At 37.9% G+C, this 22,003-nt stretch overlaps 1 protein-coding gene across 2 annotated transcripts in view; it reads left to right on the top strand.

The window, feature by feature from the left end:
• LOC106740961 overlaps positions 1 to 22,003 on the top strand; it is a 25,233-nt gene extending 3,230 nt beyond the window's left edge. The window contains exons 3-10 of one of the 2 annotated variants that reach the window (XM_014612480.1): positions 10,716 to 10,811; positions 14,184 to 14,898; positions 15,182 to 15,429; positions 15,789 to 15,958; positions 16,358 to 16,881; positions 17,366 to 17,593; positions 18,266 to 18,414; positions 21,664 to 22,003. In XM_014612480.1, coding sequence (XP_014467966.1) covers positions 10,716 to 10,811; positions 14,184 to 14,898; positions 15,182 to 15,429; positions 15,789 to 15,958; positions 16,358 to 16,881; positions 17,366 to 17,593; positions 18,266 to 18,414; positions 21,664 to 21,687 — 2,154 coding nt within the window. In that variant the 3' untranslated portion in view covers positions 21,688 to 22,003. The remainder of the gene's footprint in view (positions 1 to 10,715; positions 10,812 to 14,183; positions 14,899 to 15,181; positions 15,430 to 15,788; positions 15,959 to 16,357; positions 16,882 to 17,365; positions 17,594 to 18,265; positions 18,415 to 21,663) is intronic. The other variant, XM_014612481.1, reaches the window with a different exon arrangement.

Raw genomic sequence — 22,003 nt, 5'->3', positions numbered from 1 at the left:
CCGAGAGAGAGAGAGAGAGGGAGGCAGATACGTGAAAGAAGAAAAGATTAATCGCTTCTCTCCAATTATCGAGGGAAAATGTGTCATTTGCGGAGATGCGAAGTTTAGAGTCGATGTGAGCCTCCGCACATCGTAAAAGTATCGTACGATTGATAACGTACTTCTCTTTAGTTCGTATTCAATCGACGAGCAAACCATTTTACCTACTTCGTAGATACCTAGTAGAAATAGGATACAGTTTCGCGATATTAAGGTAAATTGCTGAAGAAATAGAGAAATTACACAATGTCGGATGATTGTCGGTCTGACTTTCCAACTCATGTTGCTACTGTATTAATAAATATGAATTTCGTATCAAATGTTGCGCGATACGCGTAGACACGGAGATAAGTGACTACACGTGTAGTTCGGAGCGAGCACATCTCAATCGCGTTCCGATGTAGAAACATGAACCCGTGAGTCACCGGATATAAATATCTCACTTTACACAGTTACGTGCGGACAAGTCGTATGTAAATGAACATGCAATTCTGATAGTCTAAAGTCGCGCTAATGAAAATAATAGCAGCAACGTGCGATTGAAACGCAGCCAACTGCCGCGAAACGAGCGCGAAAATCGGAAATGGTTACGACATGATGTTTTCAATGAAGCTTTTCGACCAGAAAGCTATTTACTCCTTCGAGGCTCCTTTAAGACTGACCATACCGCATTCATGAATATATTTGCAACTACCTCTCATCTGTAGGCGGATGGAAGGAGAATTAGAAATTGGTGATTTGGAAATAGACTAGGTCCGCGATTACGTCACTTAGATTTTCTCTGAATTCTTTTGTCTTTTTTACTCAAGAAGAAGAAAATATGTGTTATAATTATGACAGTAAGATTATATAGTGTTATAATTATGATAGTAAGATTATATCTGAGAGAGAGAATAGATATTTCTCAAATTTTAAATAGATAAAAATAAAAATGTATAGCATTTTTTATTAATTTGAGAATCACAATTTGGGAATCACAATGTTGAATGTACTGACTGTTATATTATGTTATATTATACTGTTATATTACAACAATTATATTTGTACAAAAATGACAGGCTAATTATGTTTGTATTAGTTGGCATAATAATGAAAATTAGAGATGGAAGATATCAATTTTGGTGCTCGGAGAGCAATATTAAACATCTCTTCTTTATCTACAAAGCAGCCACGGAAACTTATCGGAATATTATGATGAAATAACATATCTGTTATCATCTGAGTTGCTGAATGGAAAACAGTAACATATCGACAGATCTATCGAGTCGGTAACAAAGCGTGTTTCAGTTTAAACGGAAAGTTTGCATTCGGTAATTTATCATCAGTCTATACAACTAAACGTTTTGTATTAACTTCAAATATTTGTTTAAAAAATCCTATCTTCTTTTACATAAAAGTTATCAAATTTACAAAATTATCGATCACGTATGATATTTTACTTATACTTGGTTGGGAGCAAAATTCAAAATATTATTATATATCTATCGAATAATATCGATTAGCTGGTCTCGTCCTATAGCTATTAAAGATGCATCGCTTCATTATCGAGTAGTAATACACAAATTAGAGTGCTGTTTTATTTTATTTTACAATATAATATGAATAGTATCATATTTCATAAAATTTCATCTTTATCTCCATGTATTTCCCTATAGATTAAACTAATGTAAATAAACGAACGTTTTGTTTTAAGATATTTTTTTCAAAAGGGTGACTTTTCTTGCGGGCAGTCCATGTTAGAATATACGGTAGAAATGATCCCGTGGGATTGTCGCCAGTCGACAAACCTGAGGTTAGCTTCTCTCTCATGATACGCAGTGAAAAGTTAATTTCATCTTCATATTTCTATATTACTTCCCTGCATAAAGACCAAAGACAGAGCGCAACTCTTTGCACGAAGCTTATTACGTCAGCAGCAACACGAAAGCACAACGATATTAATTTCTACTATAGCGCTTATTTGCATATATTAGTCAAAGTCTTTTATTGGATAGGTAGCATTTTTTTCCAAACCCGTTGCTTTTATGTTGAAAATATTCTGCTGTAATATTCTTTGTAATGATAATGGCACAATATTTCCTGAGTCACGAAATTATTTGCAAAACTTTTACATTACTTTCTCGAATCGTATTGATTTTTGAATAAGGTAATCTTCCGAACTTTAAGTGTAAGAACGCAAACATTATTTCTTATTTCGAATGAACAATTTTTGTTTTCGCCTTTTTTATTTGTAAAAAAATAAATGCGTAAAGCGTGCTTACGGAACGAGAGATGTTTCGATCGATCTGATGCAAACATTTTCGTAATTTTACGTTCATATTTAGGATTATCTAACCCTAACAAATTCAAGAGGTAGCACATGTCGTGTATAACTCGACTCGTATACTAGTCAACGCAAGTGTATCCAAGCGAACATATGCTTTGAGCCTGGCAATCGTGTTCAATATGTGTTACATCGGTAACTACGTATTTACGCACCGGTTCCACGTGAAATCAATGAAACCTATGTGTGCAATTGATTTCCTTCAATATTATTTTAACGAACTTTAAGCGAAATTAATCGGTTTGTTGTAGTCGTGCGTGATTACGCTTAGTATAATGTACCGTTTCATAGTTTATACATTGGCTTTGTAACAGAAGCATGAGCTGTAATGTCGAGCTACAGTGTATCACGGAAAATGACCAAATTTACCTTTCTCGAAATCACATCGATAACGTCGAAATATTAATCCAACCATTGCAAATATTTATCATTAATATTTAATTTCATGCGGTTTAGTAAAGAATCAGAATTGCTTCAGGCTATGTAACGTGCCTTGCCTATATTGTAAAATATGCGATTAATATATGTGACATGCGATTTTATTTATCTTCGGTGTTTATTATAGTTGTATCACGTATAACTTTCCCTATACTTATGAAACGTATGATCGCAGTCAATATTGTTATATGCGATCGCATTCATCACGGATTGACTGGTATTGTATCGTTCCGCGGCATTTATCGCTTTCATGGTATTTCTAACTGCTGTTGGAAATAATTCGTCAAATAATTGGGATAATTCGACAAATAGAAGAAGTTTCCTCCAAATATTTGTCGATCGATATGTGCAATGGTTTGATAAAGTTGCGATCGTTATTTCCGCGATTTCTCTACCATAGATACTTCGTAAAGTTATAATTATAAACTTATCCTCTATTTGATCATAATTCCGTCAAAACTTGGCGGAGATCGCGTATCATCGATTTTGTGCGATTTCCTTGTTATAGTGAAACCACTTTAAGTTTCACCGGCAGCATAATGCGATTTTGGAAATTCTGATAGCTTCCACAGATGCTTTACTCTTACATCGCAATAATGAGATTAGGGTTTACAGAATAACATTTCATGTTAATTAGGCAAAAACATCTTTGTTCCTTTATCTCTATAATTAATATTAAACGTAACTTGTCGAGCAATTCGTACAATTTAATATCAATTTTTAATAAATTTTTATTTAATATCAATTTTTTTATATGTCTATATTATTCCATTATGATGTTTAGTATGTCTAGCATTGTTTTAATATCTTGCATGCCCTAAGTATAAAATCTATTTTTTTCACCATTCCCTCTCTCTCTCTCTCCCTCTAAATACTTTCTGTGTGATTTTTCAATTTATTATACAATGGAATATCCGCATCATTATAGTAGAAGACGATTTCTGCTCAAATACAATACGGGGATTCCGTTAGGAAAGTCATGTATCGGAATGTATTAAAAGAAAAATTTCAATTTGGACGCGTAACTCGAAAATACTCTTGTAAATGAAAATACTCCTGCCGAAATATATTTGGTCTCATATTATGCCAAATGCTTGCACATTTGTGGGCGTGCTTTTTGTATTCTCGGAGACTGGGATTTCGTCTGCGATCCGCGTGCCTCACATGTTAAATCGTCCAAGATTCGAATATCATAAACATATAGTACACCGCAAACTTTCTCGTACCTCTGGGTTTATTCGCATAGAAAAGCGCATCGTGAAGGATACGGTGCATACATTTGCCAGCCGAGTTACAAGAAAAACTGAGGTATGCAGCTACAACGACTATTATTACATTCCTCGTATCTAAGCAGAAATGACGCTAGTAGCTAACGAAGTAATATTACATTGTTCCAAGGAAAATGTTCCTTTCTTGCAACATTCCTCACCATAAAATTGTATTTTCTGCCAGTTTGCACCGCGTTGCGAATAGACAGAAATAGAAATCTTCTATTTCGGAAAAGTATCCCAAGTAATTTTGGTATTTATGCAAATGTTGAAATAAACTAACCGAATTTAAGAGACGTGAAATGTAAAATTCGAAAATATAAACGTCATTGGTTATCCTCTAGGCAGTTTTCAGAATTCATAAATGAGAGAGGCGTTTAAAATTCATTATAATCGTAACTTCTGTAAAATGTGTATATATATACGCGTATATATCGAATAATATCGTTAGCTAGCCGATGGATAGATCTGAAACGATCGTAACGGTTTTGTCAATAACAATTCACGTTAACACGTGATTGAAATGTAACTGTGTCGCTCAAGGCGATATCGGAAAATAAAGGCGAGGTGACTGCGGTCAACGCCGAACGCCATGTAAATTGTTGTGAGAATCAACAATCAACAAACTAATTGATATGCAATCGTTCTACATATTAATAACTACAAAAACCCAGGGTACAGCATCTGTAAAAATCGGTAAGCGGTAAACGTGTGGAAGCGTATCCGGGAAAAAAAAGGAAACGCAATCAAAATTGCGTAAACGAAAAAACCGGGCATTCATATGCGTTTCCGTGTAAACACGCAAGTTGCGTCGCGTTTTATTGCTTCATAGAGAAATTAAAAAAAAAATACATCGCGCGCATATCCTTTGCGCAAACTGCAGCAGCGTTTCTTTATTTACACGAACTTTGTAAAACTGTCCGCCAATTTTCAAGCAAAAGTTCATTTCTTTTAGCCTTAATTTCTTTTATACACGGAACAACGAACCAATCAGCAGCAAACATTCGATGTCCAACTAAGCTGGACTAACTAACGGTTGGCCGTAAGATTTTTATACCTCCTAATCCTGATACGCGTTTACTGTTTACTGTAATTACCATTACGCACGGTGTATCGTCGGGCGCGAAAGAAACGTGGATGGAGACACGATTATAAATAGCACCCGATCTCAGGATGCTCAACGTGCTCTCCGTGAGACATATGACTCTACTTCGTGGAGTGTCATAAAGCCAGTAGCGTTATATCTACCGCGATATGGTTAATATAACGCGTGTACAAGAGTATGTGGAGTGTGCGACGGCGCCCGGTAAGGAGAAGCACGCCACTTTGGTATAAACTTCCAGCTTTGACAGCCTTTTCAACGGTGGAATTGCGACCTATCAGACAGCTGGGCAAATAACGCGTCACCTGAATTATATCTTTCACGAGGAATACAGCTGCACGTGTTTCCGTGACGTTTCCGTAAATAAATGATCAGTGTCGGTGCAAAATTTAATCAAGCTTCTCCTTTCATCAATTGTAATTCGTTAGCAAGGGGAATATTTTTTATAATAACCACGAGTACGTCATACACGGAGAATTTTTATATTCGGGACATTTGTCAACAAACACCGTCGGATCTCACATGATCAGCATTCTGTATTTTCGAGCGGCTATAACAGCCTGGCAGGATGAGATAAAACCGTCACTGTGTACCGACTCCCCGAGACAATTTGCAGTGTTGTTGTTATTGTTACTATCGAGTAGTTCGTTGAAATTGTTATGTTGCAACCAGAATGACCGGTGCTAAAGCTTTAATAGGACGTAGCGTCTCCGGGATAGCGTTTTCACTACTCTCCACTGGATACTACGCGCGTGAAACGTCTCGTAAAAGACATGAAGGAAGAGACGGTCTCGATTGAAAAGCGAAATAACGGGCTTTTTCGTCATACCGCCGTGTGCGCGCACGTTGGATTCTCATCGGGCAAGTTCAAGATCGCTCGAGATCGAACGACTTTCCAAAGCAGGACGTAACCCACGCGACTGTTCGTAAACTCGTTCATAACTCGATATGTATATGCACGAAATGCTGACGCTGCTATTTCGCCCCACCGCCGTCGCCGTCCTTGATGCTAATCTATTTTATTGAAGCGTGTTCGCAGAGACGAGCATAACATAAATCTGTATGCTCGTGCAATTTTCACATAACTCACGAACGAGAGTTATTCTTATCAAATTTTTCATCAAACTTTAGAAATGAAATTAATAATCGCGGCGTCCTGGTAGATCCGTCGAATTTCAAACATAAAATTTACGGACGACGTTTTCATTATTATCTACCGCTTATTGCGCTTAATAAGGATGTATTGCCCATCAATGTCATATAGGAGGAATAACTTTCGATCCAGACTCTGAATCTGTAAAATGTTTGATATCGCTTTGAAATGCAGTACAGATAAAATGTAGATTAATTTATAATTTTTTTCCGTTATTTTGAGTTATGGGCAACACATACTTAAACAAGTCGTAATTTTGTTAGATATATTGAATATTACGCAAATGAAATATGCACGAACTATCGTGCAAACCATAAATTATAAACTGTCGCTTAAGCTATTTTAAACGAGAAAACACAAGGTGCGCTTTTCTTGCTGAACGAAGGAGGCATCTTTTTACTCAAAATAACGTTCGGTAGGATTGTATTTATTTCTCGCTAGTCCCGCGCGAGATATTTTTCCAAAAATAATTTATTATCAAAGACCGAAAGTGACGATAGTGTAGCTCCAGCAGGCACGTTCGTCTCCTAACGTTGTTTTACTTTATATTCGCCGTGGCAAGTGTTTATAACAGCGGAACGGAGGATAAACGCCTTTGTCGCGTTGTTTGGAAAGGCGTTCTTTGTTCTTGTTGCGCTATATCGTTTTCACAGCGGACGCCATATGCGCCGCCCACGTGCATTCTGCAACATTAATTAGAAGATACGGCACAGATTGCATCCGCGGTGGAACATCGGCTTACGGCATGGACAATGACGCAGCCGCCTAGCCAATTTTGCCCGTGGCCAAAACGTTCAATTAAACGGTTCGTAAATCACTATTGTCGCCCGGCGTAGGCCCGGACCCGTGATAAAATTTGCAATTTCCACCATCCGTAATGCAAGTGGAGACTTGCGCGAGCTTATTTGGCGTGAAAGTGCCGGTAACGAGATCGGCCTCGTTTTTACTCGGTACGATGAGCGCGGAATGTCAAGTTCTGAGTATGCCAAGCATCGAACGCTGTGCACCGGGTGATAAACCGATTCATTTCTACCGCGTAGCTTATACCAAAAATCTTGAAACAGTCGTTTTTACACTCAAGATTACTCAACGTGCGTACGCAAAAACAAAAACTCTTATATTTCTTTCAGACTCGAGGATGTGAAAAATGTGCCAAGTACACGAAATATGTACAAAAATAGATATATATGTTTATATTTAGTGATATTTAATTCGCATATTTGAGATCAAGTTGAATTTATAGTCGTGTACTATAAATTTTAAGTTTATAAATACAAAAGGTGGAAATATATAGTTTTATTGAAAGAAATATTCTTGATATTTTTGATTTGCATATTTCTTCATTTTAAATTCAAACGGAATATCTAAATGTTTTGTTTCTATAATGACACACTTTATGTATAAACTAGAATTATGCTACATTGTAAACTTATTAGAGTAGAGCTCATTAGATATCTGGTACTTTCGTATAGTTACAAGGTAAGTGGAGAATTTATATAATAATATATATAATTATAAATACAAAAATTCTGTATTTTTAAATAATCGAACCGGAATTATTCTAATTGGCTGGATATAACACGTCTGGGGCAATTTATCGAATAAAAGGAGAAGTGCGGTTTTTAATTAACATGTAACTTATTAATGTGCACGATAACTAAAATCAATTGCAGTTATTTAATTTAATACGTGGCTTGTTATACAACGTCACGTAATATACATGTAAATTTCTTTGGAAATTTTCCTCGCATGAATGGCACAACTGATCAATTCCGACCGAGCGAATTAATCATCGATAATTCACTTCGACTTTCCTGTCGTCAATTGATTCCGGCGGGTTTTGACGTCGTGGAACTAAATTAAATTTTCCGCCGACGAAATATCGGAATATGATGAATTAAACAAAAACGTGCCAACGTCCGTTAAATACTCGTAATGATACAAGTTGCGATTTCTACATTAATTGCGGAGAAATTTCCGAGTGGCGTATTATAAAACTCGATTCGAAAACAAAATATGCATTATAGGTACATTTTAAATAACATTAAGCGTAAAATACTAATTTATTTGCGCGCATATTAAAACAACGTTGTGCTACATTCGTGGCAAAAATATTATATCAATTAAAATGTAACATGCACAAACATCCGTGTGATCAAATTATTCGTTGTCGATGAATTATTCTTTACGACGTGATGATTCTTCGTTAATAAATCCCGAAATACATGACCAAAGATTCGTTTCTGGAACACATTGCATATATCTTAAATATTCCAGCATATTTATCGCGCGCAAAAAGAATCTCCATAAATGACAAATCGACGATATACTTGGAAACAAATGAAAAGGTTTACCCCTTTCTGCGATCTCGCGGAATAATTCGATCGTTCCTGAGATTCGGCTATAAAGATTGGCTCTCACAATATCGCGAGGCAATGAAGAACCGCGCATCGGCCGTCAGATGCACTTTTATGAGAAATTCATTCTGCAAGTGCGGTTAGCGGCAGTTAGCATGCCGCAGCCGGCATTTTCCGGGCGTTTTCAAAAGGTTGCCCGCCACCGCCAAATGTACGCGTAACCCCTTGAAATATTCATACTCTCGCCTCGTGCCACTGCCGTAAGTTGCCGCGGAGGCCTTTTTGCGCCGCTCTTATGCACGCCTTTCTTTCCCCGTGTGCACGTAAACATCGTCGTGATAACAATAATTTACATCGCGCACACGAGGCGCGTGGAATTGCGAAGGAATCTTTCGTCCCCGGCTGAGAGGGGAGGTTTCTCCTTAAAAGAGTGATGTTCTCGACGCGATGCACCGCTCGAGGAATACGGCTGGATAGAAGATCAGCTGCTTTCGGCGAACCCACATTGCGTTGCATTATTGACGAATATCCCTCCTGAAAAGTGCGTCTCTTTACTGATATTTCCCGGAGGCGTGGATTCAGTATACACCGGAATGTTGATTCAAAGCGTGAATCATCCCACCCGTACTACCATTTCTACAATCGTATTAGGCGTCTCCTGCATAGATTCATCGACTACCATATAAAGAAACGTGATATCCGCAGTAATGGTATGTACATAAAACGTGAGTGGATATGTATAAGAGGAACTCAATTATAGGACTCGGCGATACGCAAGATGTGCATTTTAAGCAAACATATGGTTACGTGGCCGGAGATTCACAGCTTAAGCCGTGATGACCAACGCGTATGCATCCGTGCGCAGTGTTGCAGTTTAGGTTCAGGTTGAGAGATTCAGAGCGACCCGAAGCGCTGAAATTGTACATCACCCACGAATCGGTCACTAAATCTTCGTTTATTACATACGTGGCAACAAAGTTAACGTACTGTATATGCCAACGGCAAATGGCGGTTTTCGTAGTGAAATTTGTCACAGTCCACGAACGATATTTGAAAATGCAAAACGTTTGACTGAAATGCAGTTCGACTATAATAAAATGTCGAAAAACGAGTATTTCTTTATACAGAAACTTCTTCTTAACCCTGATATTCAGGTTTATTCCGCCAGAAATGAATTTACGCGCGTTCTCACAAGTTGGTGCTATTGTTGTCAATTACAAAAAAAATATATAATTTTCGTTGAATTTTTTAAATAGCAATTTAATTTTTCAATTTTTTTATTAATAAGCATTTCAAGAAATTAATTTTATTTTCTTGTACAAAACGATAGGTCGGGTCATATCGATCCGAATACAATTGTATAATAAATCTGGACAGTATAGTAGAGTTAAACTCGCACAATGACCTAAATGACCGTATCACGAATAAATACAATTTAAAGACAAATCCCGATAAGCCAATGAGATTCACCGGAGTCATTCGCGAGTAAAGATGTAAACTGAATTCACACGGATCGAAAAGATTCATGTTTCTCAAAAGTTTCCAAAAATTTGGCTGATTTATATCCCTTTCACTGCAGATCCCACATCTTGCAGATGAGAATTTGACGGTACTTTCGGTCCGTTTTTCAGGAACGCACTATAAATCAATTCGCTCATCACCGCGCCCACGTGACAATTAGCAAATATTACATGGATGATTCCCCACGTGATCCCCTTCCCGACGAATTCCCGTATCGTCCTACTAACGAACCCCTACATTTATCTGCGAATTAAGCGCCGGATAACAAATTGCTTCAAGCACCTAAGTAAATACCCGTTTCACGAAACTAAAGTTGAAGTTGAAGTTGAAAGCTTCGGGTCTATATCGGCGAGTTAGAGCGTTTCCAGCAAAGAAAAGTTCGCGGAAATCCTCTAGACGGGGATTGGAATTGTTATTCGTTCGGGTTTTGTCGGGTGTAAGTTGGCGTAGTCTCGGTAAGTTGGGAGGAGAACAGGGGAATTTTTAATATCGCGTTTCATATATTTTAATATAGGATTTCCCAAGCCTGTGTGCCCGCGACTCACTTTTTAGAATGGCAACATCCACGACTCACCTAGTTTTGACGGATATGAAAAAGCGGGAAGAAAGGGTAAGTTGATTATTTATTTACACCATTTTGTGATACGTTGATACGTTACGAGGATGCTCAACAAGTCTGTATCCGGCTTAAGTTTGCCCTTCCTTCATTATTTAGCTTTTCGAGGTGATGTATCAACAAGGCTCGAAGCACTGCAAAACGATATCATCGGTGACGTTTTGCTTCGCATATGAAAGCAATAATACTAGAAACCCACTACCTTATTTCGTCTTGCAGCCATATATTCCGCAAACGACCCAAACGAACGGCTCGGAGCCGCAGTTCCAATTCGCTTGAAAGCCTCCATGGTAAACTATCGTGTTGACTGTCAGTTCGATTGCGGGCAAAACCCACAAAACACCTGCCTAGAAAATGTACGCGCTATAGAATACATTTGTCAGTGTGATCTACGACCATTTATAATTATCTGCAAGTGCGGGAATACGGTGTGATTGATCAACGATTCGACGCAACCATGCGGTAACATTTATAGGTAATTAAATATAGTTGTTTGCACGGTACGCGCGCGTGTCATAAGGAGATTAAAAACCCGCGTCTGCAACTAGAATGGAAATGGAAACGTTTTCCCCGTTATCTATCAATATTTCATACGAACCATTTGACATTTCCAGTTGCATTGTGATTTTTCCGCCGTATGTAAATTCACCGTACGCGTATACGCGATGTTTCGTAAAATTTAATACCGGCTCTTTCATAGTATAAATATTAACTTACCTGCGATATCAATAAAGCCGTCATCTCACATTGACAGTCGTACATAACGCGATGCGCTGTTCCGAACAGCCCGAAGCCTTTCAACATGTGCGCTGATATTTCCGTACTTTGAGTAAACCAAAACCGTAATGCAGTCGGATTAATTTTCAGCTCGAAACGTTTATTGGAGTAACGACGTCTTTCATTTGACTCTTTTTGTTGTTATCTTTATATAGTTACCTTTTGACCCCGATATCGGTGATATTTATTTCTCTTCGTCTCAATTTTATACTTTGTATATTTTATATACAAAGCGGCGTTAAGTATTTAAATTTGTGCGACGCCCGGCGATAATCATTTAAATAATAAATATTTTCATCAAAAGTCGAATTATCCGCAATTCATTTACTATGGTGCGTTCAAGTTCGAAACTTCGTCGTTCAAAGGTGCTTTTACATGCATGGACGGATGAATGCGCTGAATTCACATGCGGCTTAATAAATATTTCGCGCGTTTGGCGCTGCAGAGACTCATTAGCGTGCTGCAGCTGCTCGATTCATGCTGTGTATGCGTAATTTTGTACGCGTACTATGAATCGGTTATTTTCGATCGTTCACTGTTCAGCAACTACTAATGATAAACGCGTTTCTTCCGCCGCTTTTTCCGACGCACACGAGTAACAACGCGAAAAAATTGGCATCGAGAGACGAGACCCGTGATATTTTACATGGCTATTCGCTCTTAACCCAGTCGACCTTCGATAAATGATAATGTTTTAGTAGCCCCCGAACAGCAGCCCTCATGAGCGTATGAAATACGGTTACCTTAAAGCTTCCGCGCGGCGTAAAATTTCCGTCGGTTGAGTTTTAAAGAGGCGACAATAAGGAAGTAATAAAAATTACACCGTCGGCTTAGTTTCCGGCCTTGGTACACAGGCGGATATCACACAAAACGGCGCCTTTCAAATAAAATAAATGACCCGTTAAAAAAGTTCGATAACACGATTTTGTGCTTTTAGTTCAAGCATTTCCAGCATAATGTGTCCTAAAGCGTAAAGGGGATGTTACAGAGTGAACCTTTCGATCGATATAGCCGTATAACTGAAATCTTTTCACGCTCTTCATCTTTTCATCACTCCTAAATAACCATCTTCCTTAAACTCAGTCAATTATCATCGTCGCTTTTACTTCACAATTCCGCAATTGTTTATTATTCCTAATTATTTCAGAGAACGATAGAAATTGTCTTTTACTTTTCCGATAATGCATTTTAAGTACGTAAGTGCCGCTCATTATATATGTATTTTATCGCCATTTACGTAAAATAATCTGAAAGCAATCCAAAACCTGGCCAACTTTAACCATATACAATATAAGGTCGGGATATATAAATGGCAAGTTTATCTTTTCGAAAAGAGGCACAGGAAGGAACGGGTAGAAGAACGTCTATCTCGTTTCTTTAGCTTGCCAATTATCGCCACGCCGACTTACCACGAGAGAAGCACCAATCCGCATCTATATGGCGCGAAGTAAACTTTGCACGAGCGTTGAAATGCAAATAACTTTTTCGCCGCTCGGAAGACGCACTCGGAAGACTTTTTTCTCCCGTTTCTTCCCCGTTTCGCGGACTTCGAGCCTCGCGAACTTTCGCACACTCCGCCCTTCTCGCCACCCCCGATTTGTCTCCCAGGTGAGAGCCAAAAGAGCTAGTGGAAAACGAGTTCCTTTGAAATTATATTCTTCGTGCCGTAATTCATTCATCTGTGCGTAAAGGGCAACCTCTGCAATTGGCTTCCTCCATTGCAAGCAATTTTCCTCGAAGGACGCCGGAGAAGGCTCCGTTCCTTCTTGCATCTGCATTTAAGACGCAGCGTAGCGAGCGCAGTTTCTCTTTTACTGTGCTTCCGCTTCTCTTGCGAGCGCACACAACGGAGAAGTCTCTCGTGAAGCTATTTTGAAATTTTATATTATTAAAGATACATTTGATATAATGTCAATCAAGAAGAAAGTATAGTTGAAAAACATCAATTAACATATATTTGTTTTTCGTAGTGTCTAAGTAATTGTAATATGTATATAACACACATAAATATCCCAAACGTATTAACTTTAACAATAAATAATTTGACGTGTGTATTTATAGCGTAGTTCTTTGTAAAATTCAAATTTAGAAATTGTAAATATATGTGTAAAGATAAAATAATACATTATTAAATTAAAAATATTTTTCTATCATACGTTGAGTCTTTTAATGAAGATACTTTAATACATTGTAATGATATTGTAAGAAAGTAATAATACATGCGTACTCTGTATAAGAAAAAGAGAAAGGTAACAAGTACATGTTTTACCAGTCTAGTCTGATATCAGTAATGGAAAGGAGTAAAACTGGAAGTAGGATCATCGATCCTATATAAGATCGTTGATCGGAATCATTCACACTTGCTGTAGTAGCTACGCCGAGTCATTATCGTCGTTTAGACTTGTATAAGAATCGCAATTATCATCGCAGTTATCATTGAACCTTTAATTTTAAGAACACAGCGGACATTAGTTTGCAATTACGACGATCATCCATGACGTGCCATCTGCGATTCTCGGTGAGCCTTCCGTAAAAATTCCTCTTGTAATCATGATATTTCTAAACGTCAGTGTGTTCCTCTTTCCTCAGGTTATCATCATCGTGATAACAGTGGTAATTGCCGATGCATACAGAAATAAGAGAGATGTCGTTTCTTTAAATACGGACGTCATATCATATTACAAACCTCGTCCACGAGATCTCTTTCTCGATCGATCATTTATCGACAAGATAATTGGTCAGCAAACACTGCTTGATGGCCCAGTGAGAGACCAAACCATCGGCCAACAAACCTTCCTCGATACATCTTTAAGAGAACGAAGTGCATATCCGTCCGGTGTGCCAATATTTCACAAACAACCGTTCAAGAAGAATTTATTTCACACGGTAACAGCGTTCAGAGACGAACCATTGTTCAGAGACGCACTGCTGAAGGATCACGAATTGCGCGGGGAACGAGCAGTCTTCAGAAACAGCCCCTTCGAAGGACAAAGCGCGTCGCTTGCGTCGGAAGAGATCTTCGGGGAACAAGCGTCGGTGTACAGAAGTCAAGCACCATTCAAGAAACAATTGTTAACGCTTGAAACGCCGTTGAAAAACTTATTTCACGGACAGCCACCCCCAGATGAACAAGCACCGTTTCGGAAGCAAAGGACTTACGTCGATTTCCCGACCATTTCTAACTCAATCAAGTTCTATCGAGATGATTCTTACAGTAAACCGATCGATTCGTACGGACGACAGAAAGACGCGCAAGCCACATCCTATGGACATTGCGGAGGACCCGCAATGTACACGGAGTACGGTAGGCTTATAAATGTTGTATAATTTGGGGAAAATAAAATTTTAAGTAGAACTGAGAAATAGAATTGAGAAATAGAATTGAGATGGGATGTCGATATTCTCTGTTTTAAACCTCAGGGCGTATCTCTACGTTAATTATTTCGCGCGTAAATCGATATCGCAGTTTCGACGAAAATATAAATAGTTCGTTAAAACAGCAACATTAATGCTGCTTATTGTCTGTGTATTGAGAAACTTTTAATTTGTGACAATCCGAAGATATTGACTTATACTTTGCGCCGCAGGTAATCACGCACTCGAACTGTCTTCGATACCGATGGTCCCGTTCTCTGAACATCTTTCCGCATTGAATGTCGATGTTCCCGTAACGCTGCCGTCAACGCCCGTTGCTAACCACGGATCTGCTTCTTCTTTGTTTCCTGCATCGTTCGGTATAAGTGGAGTGCATTCATCAGATGCTTCCAGGATGAAACTTGACTTGGCATCGACGTCGCAGTCGGCTATTTCACCGTTAAGCGGCAAGTACAACACGGTGAGCAGATTCCTTATCCTTGATATTTTTGCCGTCTAAAATATGGTACGGCCAAAATTTCATTTCATCCGCTGAATTTGATATTCGATAATCGAGGGCAAAATGTATTTCATGGAAATTTCAAGATATTTGTTTCGCAGCGCGTAATTACAATCGAAATAAAAACTGCTACAAATTTGTTATCTTTATCAAGTTTATCCTACGTATATTTAATTATAATTTTACAATTTAGAAATCCGATCTTGTACATGTTTGTTTTTATGGGATATAATTCTCTCTCTTTCTCTCTCTCTCTCTCTCTCTCGTACTGTCCTAGAAAAATATTTTTAAAATAAATCTAACGTTCTATGTATTTTTAGCTAGTTGACAACTCGTCAACTATGTCCAGCAACGCAGTTACAACTGTGCCGTCAATCTTTGTTAACACAAACCGATCCTCGATTATAGACCATATGTTAACGAGATTAACAACCAAACCCAGTTCATCTGTCATGGCTACACTAACTTCAATAATGCCGTTCAGCGGAAAGTACGTAATACCTGCTATTAAGCTTTATTATTTGTCGATTAGTTACGACATTATATAACTATAGGTGTAAATACGCCAAACTATTTAATTAGCAAACAAGAACGTCATTCAAATGGCGTTATATCGCAGTTCGTTATATCGTACTTCATGCAAAATTAACGTAATTAATATTATTCTGAGACCCAGCTGTTTAAGAATTTATTAATTTTTTGTATAATTAATTTCGCAATGTTCGACAAAATTTCTAGTTACATCGTGACTTCCCAGATTGAAACGCTTATAAAACACTAATTATTTGTGAATAAAGAATACGAAAAGAGGAGATTTACTAACAAATTAATTTGCAAAATAATATTTTAAGACATTTCCGCGTATCTAAATTTGATTTCTTTCATATAGCACTCTTGAACCGATTCATTTCCATGCTACTAAATATGGAGCTGTTGTGGCGCCTTCTTTCATCTCCCAAAATGAGTTGAAGAACAACGTGCATACCTATCCGCTTCCGGAGACACCAAACAGTAACTTGAAGATCGATGAGCACAACTTGAAATATCTAATGCCAGAAGTGTCGAAGAACAACATCAAGCCCGATAACCAAAACCCGATGTTGAACTACATTCTCTCCGAAGAGCAGAAGAGCATGCTGAAAGGCGACATTCCGAACTCCCTCGCAAACAACGCGTTGCCCGAAGTACTTAAACACGGCTGGTCTTTCCAGCAATTCTCGCAGCCGGAAGCATCGTCCAGCTATGCTCCGTTGTCTCCCAATGGAAAGATGAAACTCATTTTGCCGAATACATCGGCCGCATCTGCCTCGGCTGTTTCTTGGCCAATGCTGATTAAACATGATGTTCCCGTAAAGTTACCAGGAAAATCCGCAATAGCGTCCGACGGCTCGACAAATAACTATGTGCCGCTAGGTACGATATTGCTATAGCTCGTTATTATCCCGGACAATCAGTAGGCAGAATTCGAGTCGATTAAATGTTACTTTCCTCTTCCCACGTCACATCGCTCTGAGTAAAAAGTTACATGAGACGGAATAACACTTGTCTATACGTATTACCGCAAATGCTACGTTTCAATAATATTTTACGAGTTTTCCTAATTTTTTAGTTCACATATGCTTCACGCTAGAACATCCATAAGAATTATCAATAATCGCGGCGTCACAAACATGCATTTTTGTTTGTTCGTACATGAAGAGAGAATATTAACAAGATAAGATTGCAAGGTCTGAATTTTCTAATATTTGAATGCAGCGGATAAAATCGTATCATGGTTCATCAGCAATCATATAGTGTCAATGCCGAAGGGTTCAGTATTGTTCGATCAGAGGAGTGTTTCGATAATGTCAATGATGATGTCAATTCGCCGCTCAACATTTGATTATACCTTGTACAGAAGTGAATTTACCTTTGGACTTCATGACAAGCATGCCAAGCAGTCTGACTGCAAGTATACCCGATAGTATATCTGGAAGCATAACTGGTGGCATATCAACGAGCATACCTGGTGGCATGACGACGGACATGCCTGCGGGCATACCAACTTTGAACCTGGGGCAAAGTTTACATCGTGCAGAACAATTACGACAAACTCAAGAGGCAAGAAATCCTTGGCACCCCACAGGTATCTTAGCTACACTCTCAGCTGTGCGCTAAGCAAGTTTTACATCTTTAGTTCCGGCGTGATGCCGTAACACAGCCACATTTAGCGCAACGTGAATTTCGTTGAGGATAAATAATGTAATTTCGTCGAAAGCGTATTGAAGTTTCGCTGACTTGCGGAATGATTTAATTTGTCTCTCATTTTTTACCTCTGAATTCCCTTTTTCAAATCCGCATGGTGAAAATTGCTTGATGTGCGGATTGAAGGAGATATTTTACTTATAATATTTATGCGATCTATCAAGAAGCTATCACTGATTTGGATTGAGATTCAATTCTGTGTACGACTTGTGAAATGTCATAAAACCCGATTATCTACTTTCGAATAACGCGAAGAATACTAAAAAAGTGCGTTTGTATGTTTCATAATCTATCGTGTTAAATTTGCACGAGAAATTACGTTTTACTTTTACGTATGGTCTATGAAATAGTTTCGTAATTTCACGCAGATGAATAAATCTCGATTGGAATCATCTCAAATAGCATCGATATGTACTTTTACATTCAACCCTCTACGCGACCTTCGGTGCAAATCTTTCTGGCAGTCTATCTGCTGATTGCGTTTAAGGTTCTGTTTGTTTAACAATTCTTTCCCGCGCAGCTCGTAGCGTAACGCAATTAACGTACTTTGCAGGTTTGCAGCTGCAGCTAGGCGGTTTCGGCGGGATAAATTACACGTTACATGCAAGTAATCCTGCCGTAAGGCCGATGGAGCTTGGGATCGCGAAAGCGGGCTTAACTCTGCCGAAATTACCACAACCACACGTTCCCGCATTTGCAAAAGTGAGTTCTCAAGGCGTGATCGCGAGTTTCGCGGCGTCGCTACTCGCTCAAAAGCTTCCTTAATAGCATGTAATATTACTTCGGCCGCTTTTATTAGATCCATGCCTGCAAGTTGCGAACATCTTTCATTCTTTTCTGCTCTCTTATCCTCTCCATACGTCCTCAGGCAGTTTGTGCACGTTGTATTATTGTCTACTTTACCACTTATAAATAAAGCAAGGAAAATGATGAGAAATGAAAAGTTTGCACAAATCACATCTTAATTAATTGAAACCAAATAATTTCTTTTTAACCGTTTGAGTGCCACGCGTCTCTGCTGTTTCCCCGTTCAAACGTGCCAAGGAGCGCTTTTTCGCTTGTCTTATTCTCCATCCAGAAATGCCAAACGGCGCGATAGCGCTCGTCTTATTCTCCGATGATTGCGTTCAAATGTTAGATTGCAATTAAAATTCGTTCTTTTATCAGTTGTCTCATTATTTTATTTTTACCTAAAACGGAAATGGTAGCCGTAAAGTTGCGCATCGACAGAAGCCGAGCGTGTGCCGGTTATTGGCTTCGCAGCCTAGAACGCTGGTATTTTTCGAGCGAAACAGAAGAAGCGCAAAATCGCTTCTTGGCACTTAAACGGTTAATTCCAAAGTAAAATCGGAGTAATTTTTATAATTAATAGATGCCCGATAATTTATCGGAATCCATGATGTGGTAGAACAGGTAGAACAGGTGATACAGAACAGAAAAATCATGTATCATTTTGCAAATTTCGCAGTAATTAATGAGAGATTAATCAATCTGTATGAGATAATAAGCGCACGAGAAACGTTAGGTTAGACTTGTGTGAAAAAAATGGCTTATTTCTCTTAACAACGATGAGTATCAACTGATTTGCCATTTTTTTTTATACTGGGACCAGCTTACCGCTTCCTGTGCATTCATTAGTTCACGCAGGTTAATTAACTCCTCATTAAGTGCAAACATTGTAAATTTTGCAAAATAGTACATGACTTTCCTGTTCAGTTTAATCTATTCTACCTGCACACCGAGAAAATGACCGGACACCGTACGTGTACTAAAAATTACGATTTTTTAATATTTTAATTAAAACAGTTTATGAACATAATATTTATTTTATATTTAATATTGGCTACATCGCAAGATTAACAGAACTTTATAAATATAACTCTCGATATTCTGCTGTATAGTAAATTTCTAATTACTATCTACAAGCACGTCCATTCACTTCGGTAAATGCTGTCGAACGATGAAAGTTCGTTGGCAGAATCTTATGAATATGGAACACGTATTCGAGAGGTATTAATTAGTAAACCAATTTTGTTAATCATACGCGTTGGTGCCTGACAATTCTGTTAGTCCGTCCACATACGTAAATTCCGGTCATTCGGTTGAAAGGGTAGCACGAGACCAATTTATCGCACTATTACATTAGAATGATCTTCATCTCACATAAATTCTGCGTCCCCTATTGCATTGATATATAAATCAGCTGTCCAATACGAAAGCTCTTCAATCTTTTTTCCATTTCTATCCATCCGTCGATCATCGTTATCGCATTCAATCCGAATCCGAACGTAATGGAAATTTACAGTAAAATGGAAAAAAATACAAAACAACAAACTTAGCGAATATTTTATCGCAGAACATTATTGACAAATATTTCTGTCATCTACAAAGATCTTCTATCTGAAATATTATAGCACGATATGAAGCAAAAGTGAAAAAGAGAAATAGAAAATTTCATTAAAAGAAGCATGGAAATGTTACAATTTATTAAGGACTTCAATGCGAACTAAAATATTTACTGCGAAAGAGATGCACGTTTAAATAGCGTTGTATTCCTTTGTTGTTAGCGTATTTTTGCAAAAGAATGACCGCACTATACTTTTTTAATGGTGAGTACGTTGAGATGTGTGTCTCGCCAAGAAGAAAAGTTTCTCGCCTTGCGCATGAGAAAGCAAACATCTTGAGTACTTTTCGTTCGGACACAATACCGCTCGTAAATTCTTCAAAATTTTACCACGGAATACGGCAGTTGCTATTTCTGCACACCAAGTGACGCAGGTGCCGGTAGTCTCTCTGCAGGAGCGTAATGTAGAAAGGACGAGGGTAGAAATACGAAGAGAGGAATGAAGCGTCTCGACCGTACAGTCGCCTAAGTTTCTTATTTACATTAATTATAGCAGGAGAGGGTTTCTGTCTCGGCTGAGAGAGAGAGAGAGAGAGATAGGAAGAAGCACCTAGTGCGAACCGTTACTTGTTTTGCAGCGGCGGCAATTATTTTCACAGCCCTAAAGATGATTAATCGTGATAGATTAAAGATGAAACAGGACTCGACGACGTAACTTAACGACACATTCGCTAAAAGAAATTATGTCCGCGGGAATATCGATCCACGCATTCACATGTATTATTTATACACTTCTGCAGAATATTCCGAGTAACTAACTGGAGAGAATTTATTAAATTAATTACAATCTCTTGTGAAATAGGATGTGTGTGCATGAATATGTTCCAATTCATATGTTTGAAGTGCGCATGTAAATTGAATTACATTACGTTAAATATAATTTTATCAAATTTCGGAGATATCTAGTGCCTATTAAATTGAATTGGGACTTAATTGAAGTTAACTTTACCGAAAGTTATTTATCTATATTATATTCAATGTGATTTCAGATCAAATATGATATAAAAATGCAGGTTAAAATTCAGAGATGTAATTATCGTATTATTAACGTAATTAGAGCGAAAACAATTTTATTATCAGGTTAGAAAATATTCTGCTGGGTGAATTTGTCCTTAGGACAAATTAATTTGTTGTTAGAATAAAATAATGTTTTCCTAAATTTACTAATTTGTTCTTGCAATAAAATAATTTGTAGATTCAGCAAAATATATCCAGCAAATGGCAATTAGTTGTTATCTCTTTTAACAAGTCGTTTTTCTGTCCATATAGAAACTGACTTTGCTGCGACGGCATAAAATTCGCTGTGCCAGCAAATTATCTTCCTCCGTATGGAGCATATGATATTCGAACTTTCTTGTTATTGTACAAATACTCACAGTCCATCATTTTTAATATATATTGTGCAATTTTCCCTATTTGTCAAGATATTCTGATATGTCAATATTTCCCGTATAATTGAGATGATTATTCTTCTTATAGTACACATTAAGTTTATTAAGTTCATTACAATATTCAAGCGTAAAAACATTAAAATAAAATTATTTCAGATTGGAGTTGGATATCAGCTGTGAAAACTATGCGCAATCACCTTCGCAATACGTATCCACATTGCAATGTGACGCACATGCGTATATATCCGAAGTATTATGTAGTACAAATACTGCAGCTAGCTGGAGAAGAGTTACCAAAGCAGATCACGTCTCTCTGGATTTAAGAATTTATTTCTGATTAGAACACACTGATGTTTCCAAATTTATTGTCGAAGATATTCAGTAAATAAGAATTAAATTGCTTCGAACACATACAAAGCATAGAGAATTTATTTTTAATCCGTCCTTCTCGGATGAAACGCCCCCTCTTCTTTCTCTCGTTCTGCACTCGCTTTTG

This window comes from Dinoponera quadriceps, unplaced genomic scaffold, assembly GCF_001313825.1.
Source record: "Dinoponera quadriceps isolate SergipeBrazil2010 unplaced genomic scaffold, ASM131382v1 scaffold397, whole genome shotgun sequence".
Lineage (NCBI taxonomy): Eukaryota > Metazoa > Arthropoda > Insecta > Hymenoptera > Formicidae > Dinoponera > Dinoponera quadriceps.
This window is presented reverse-complemented; position numbering and strand designations above follow the sequence as displayed.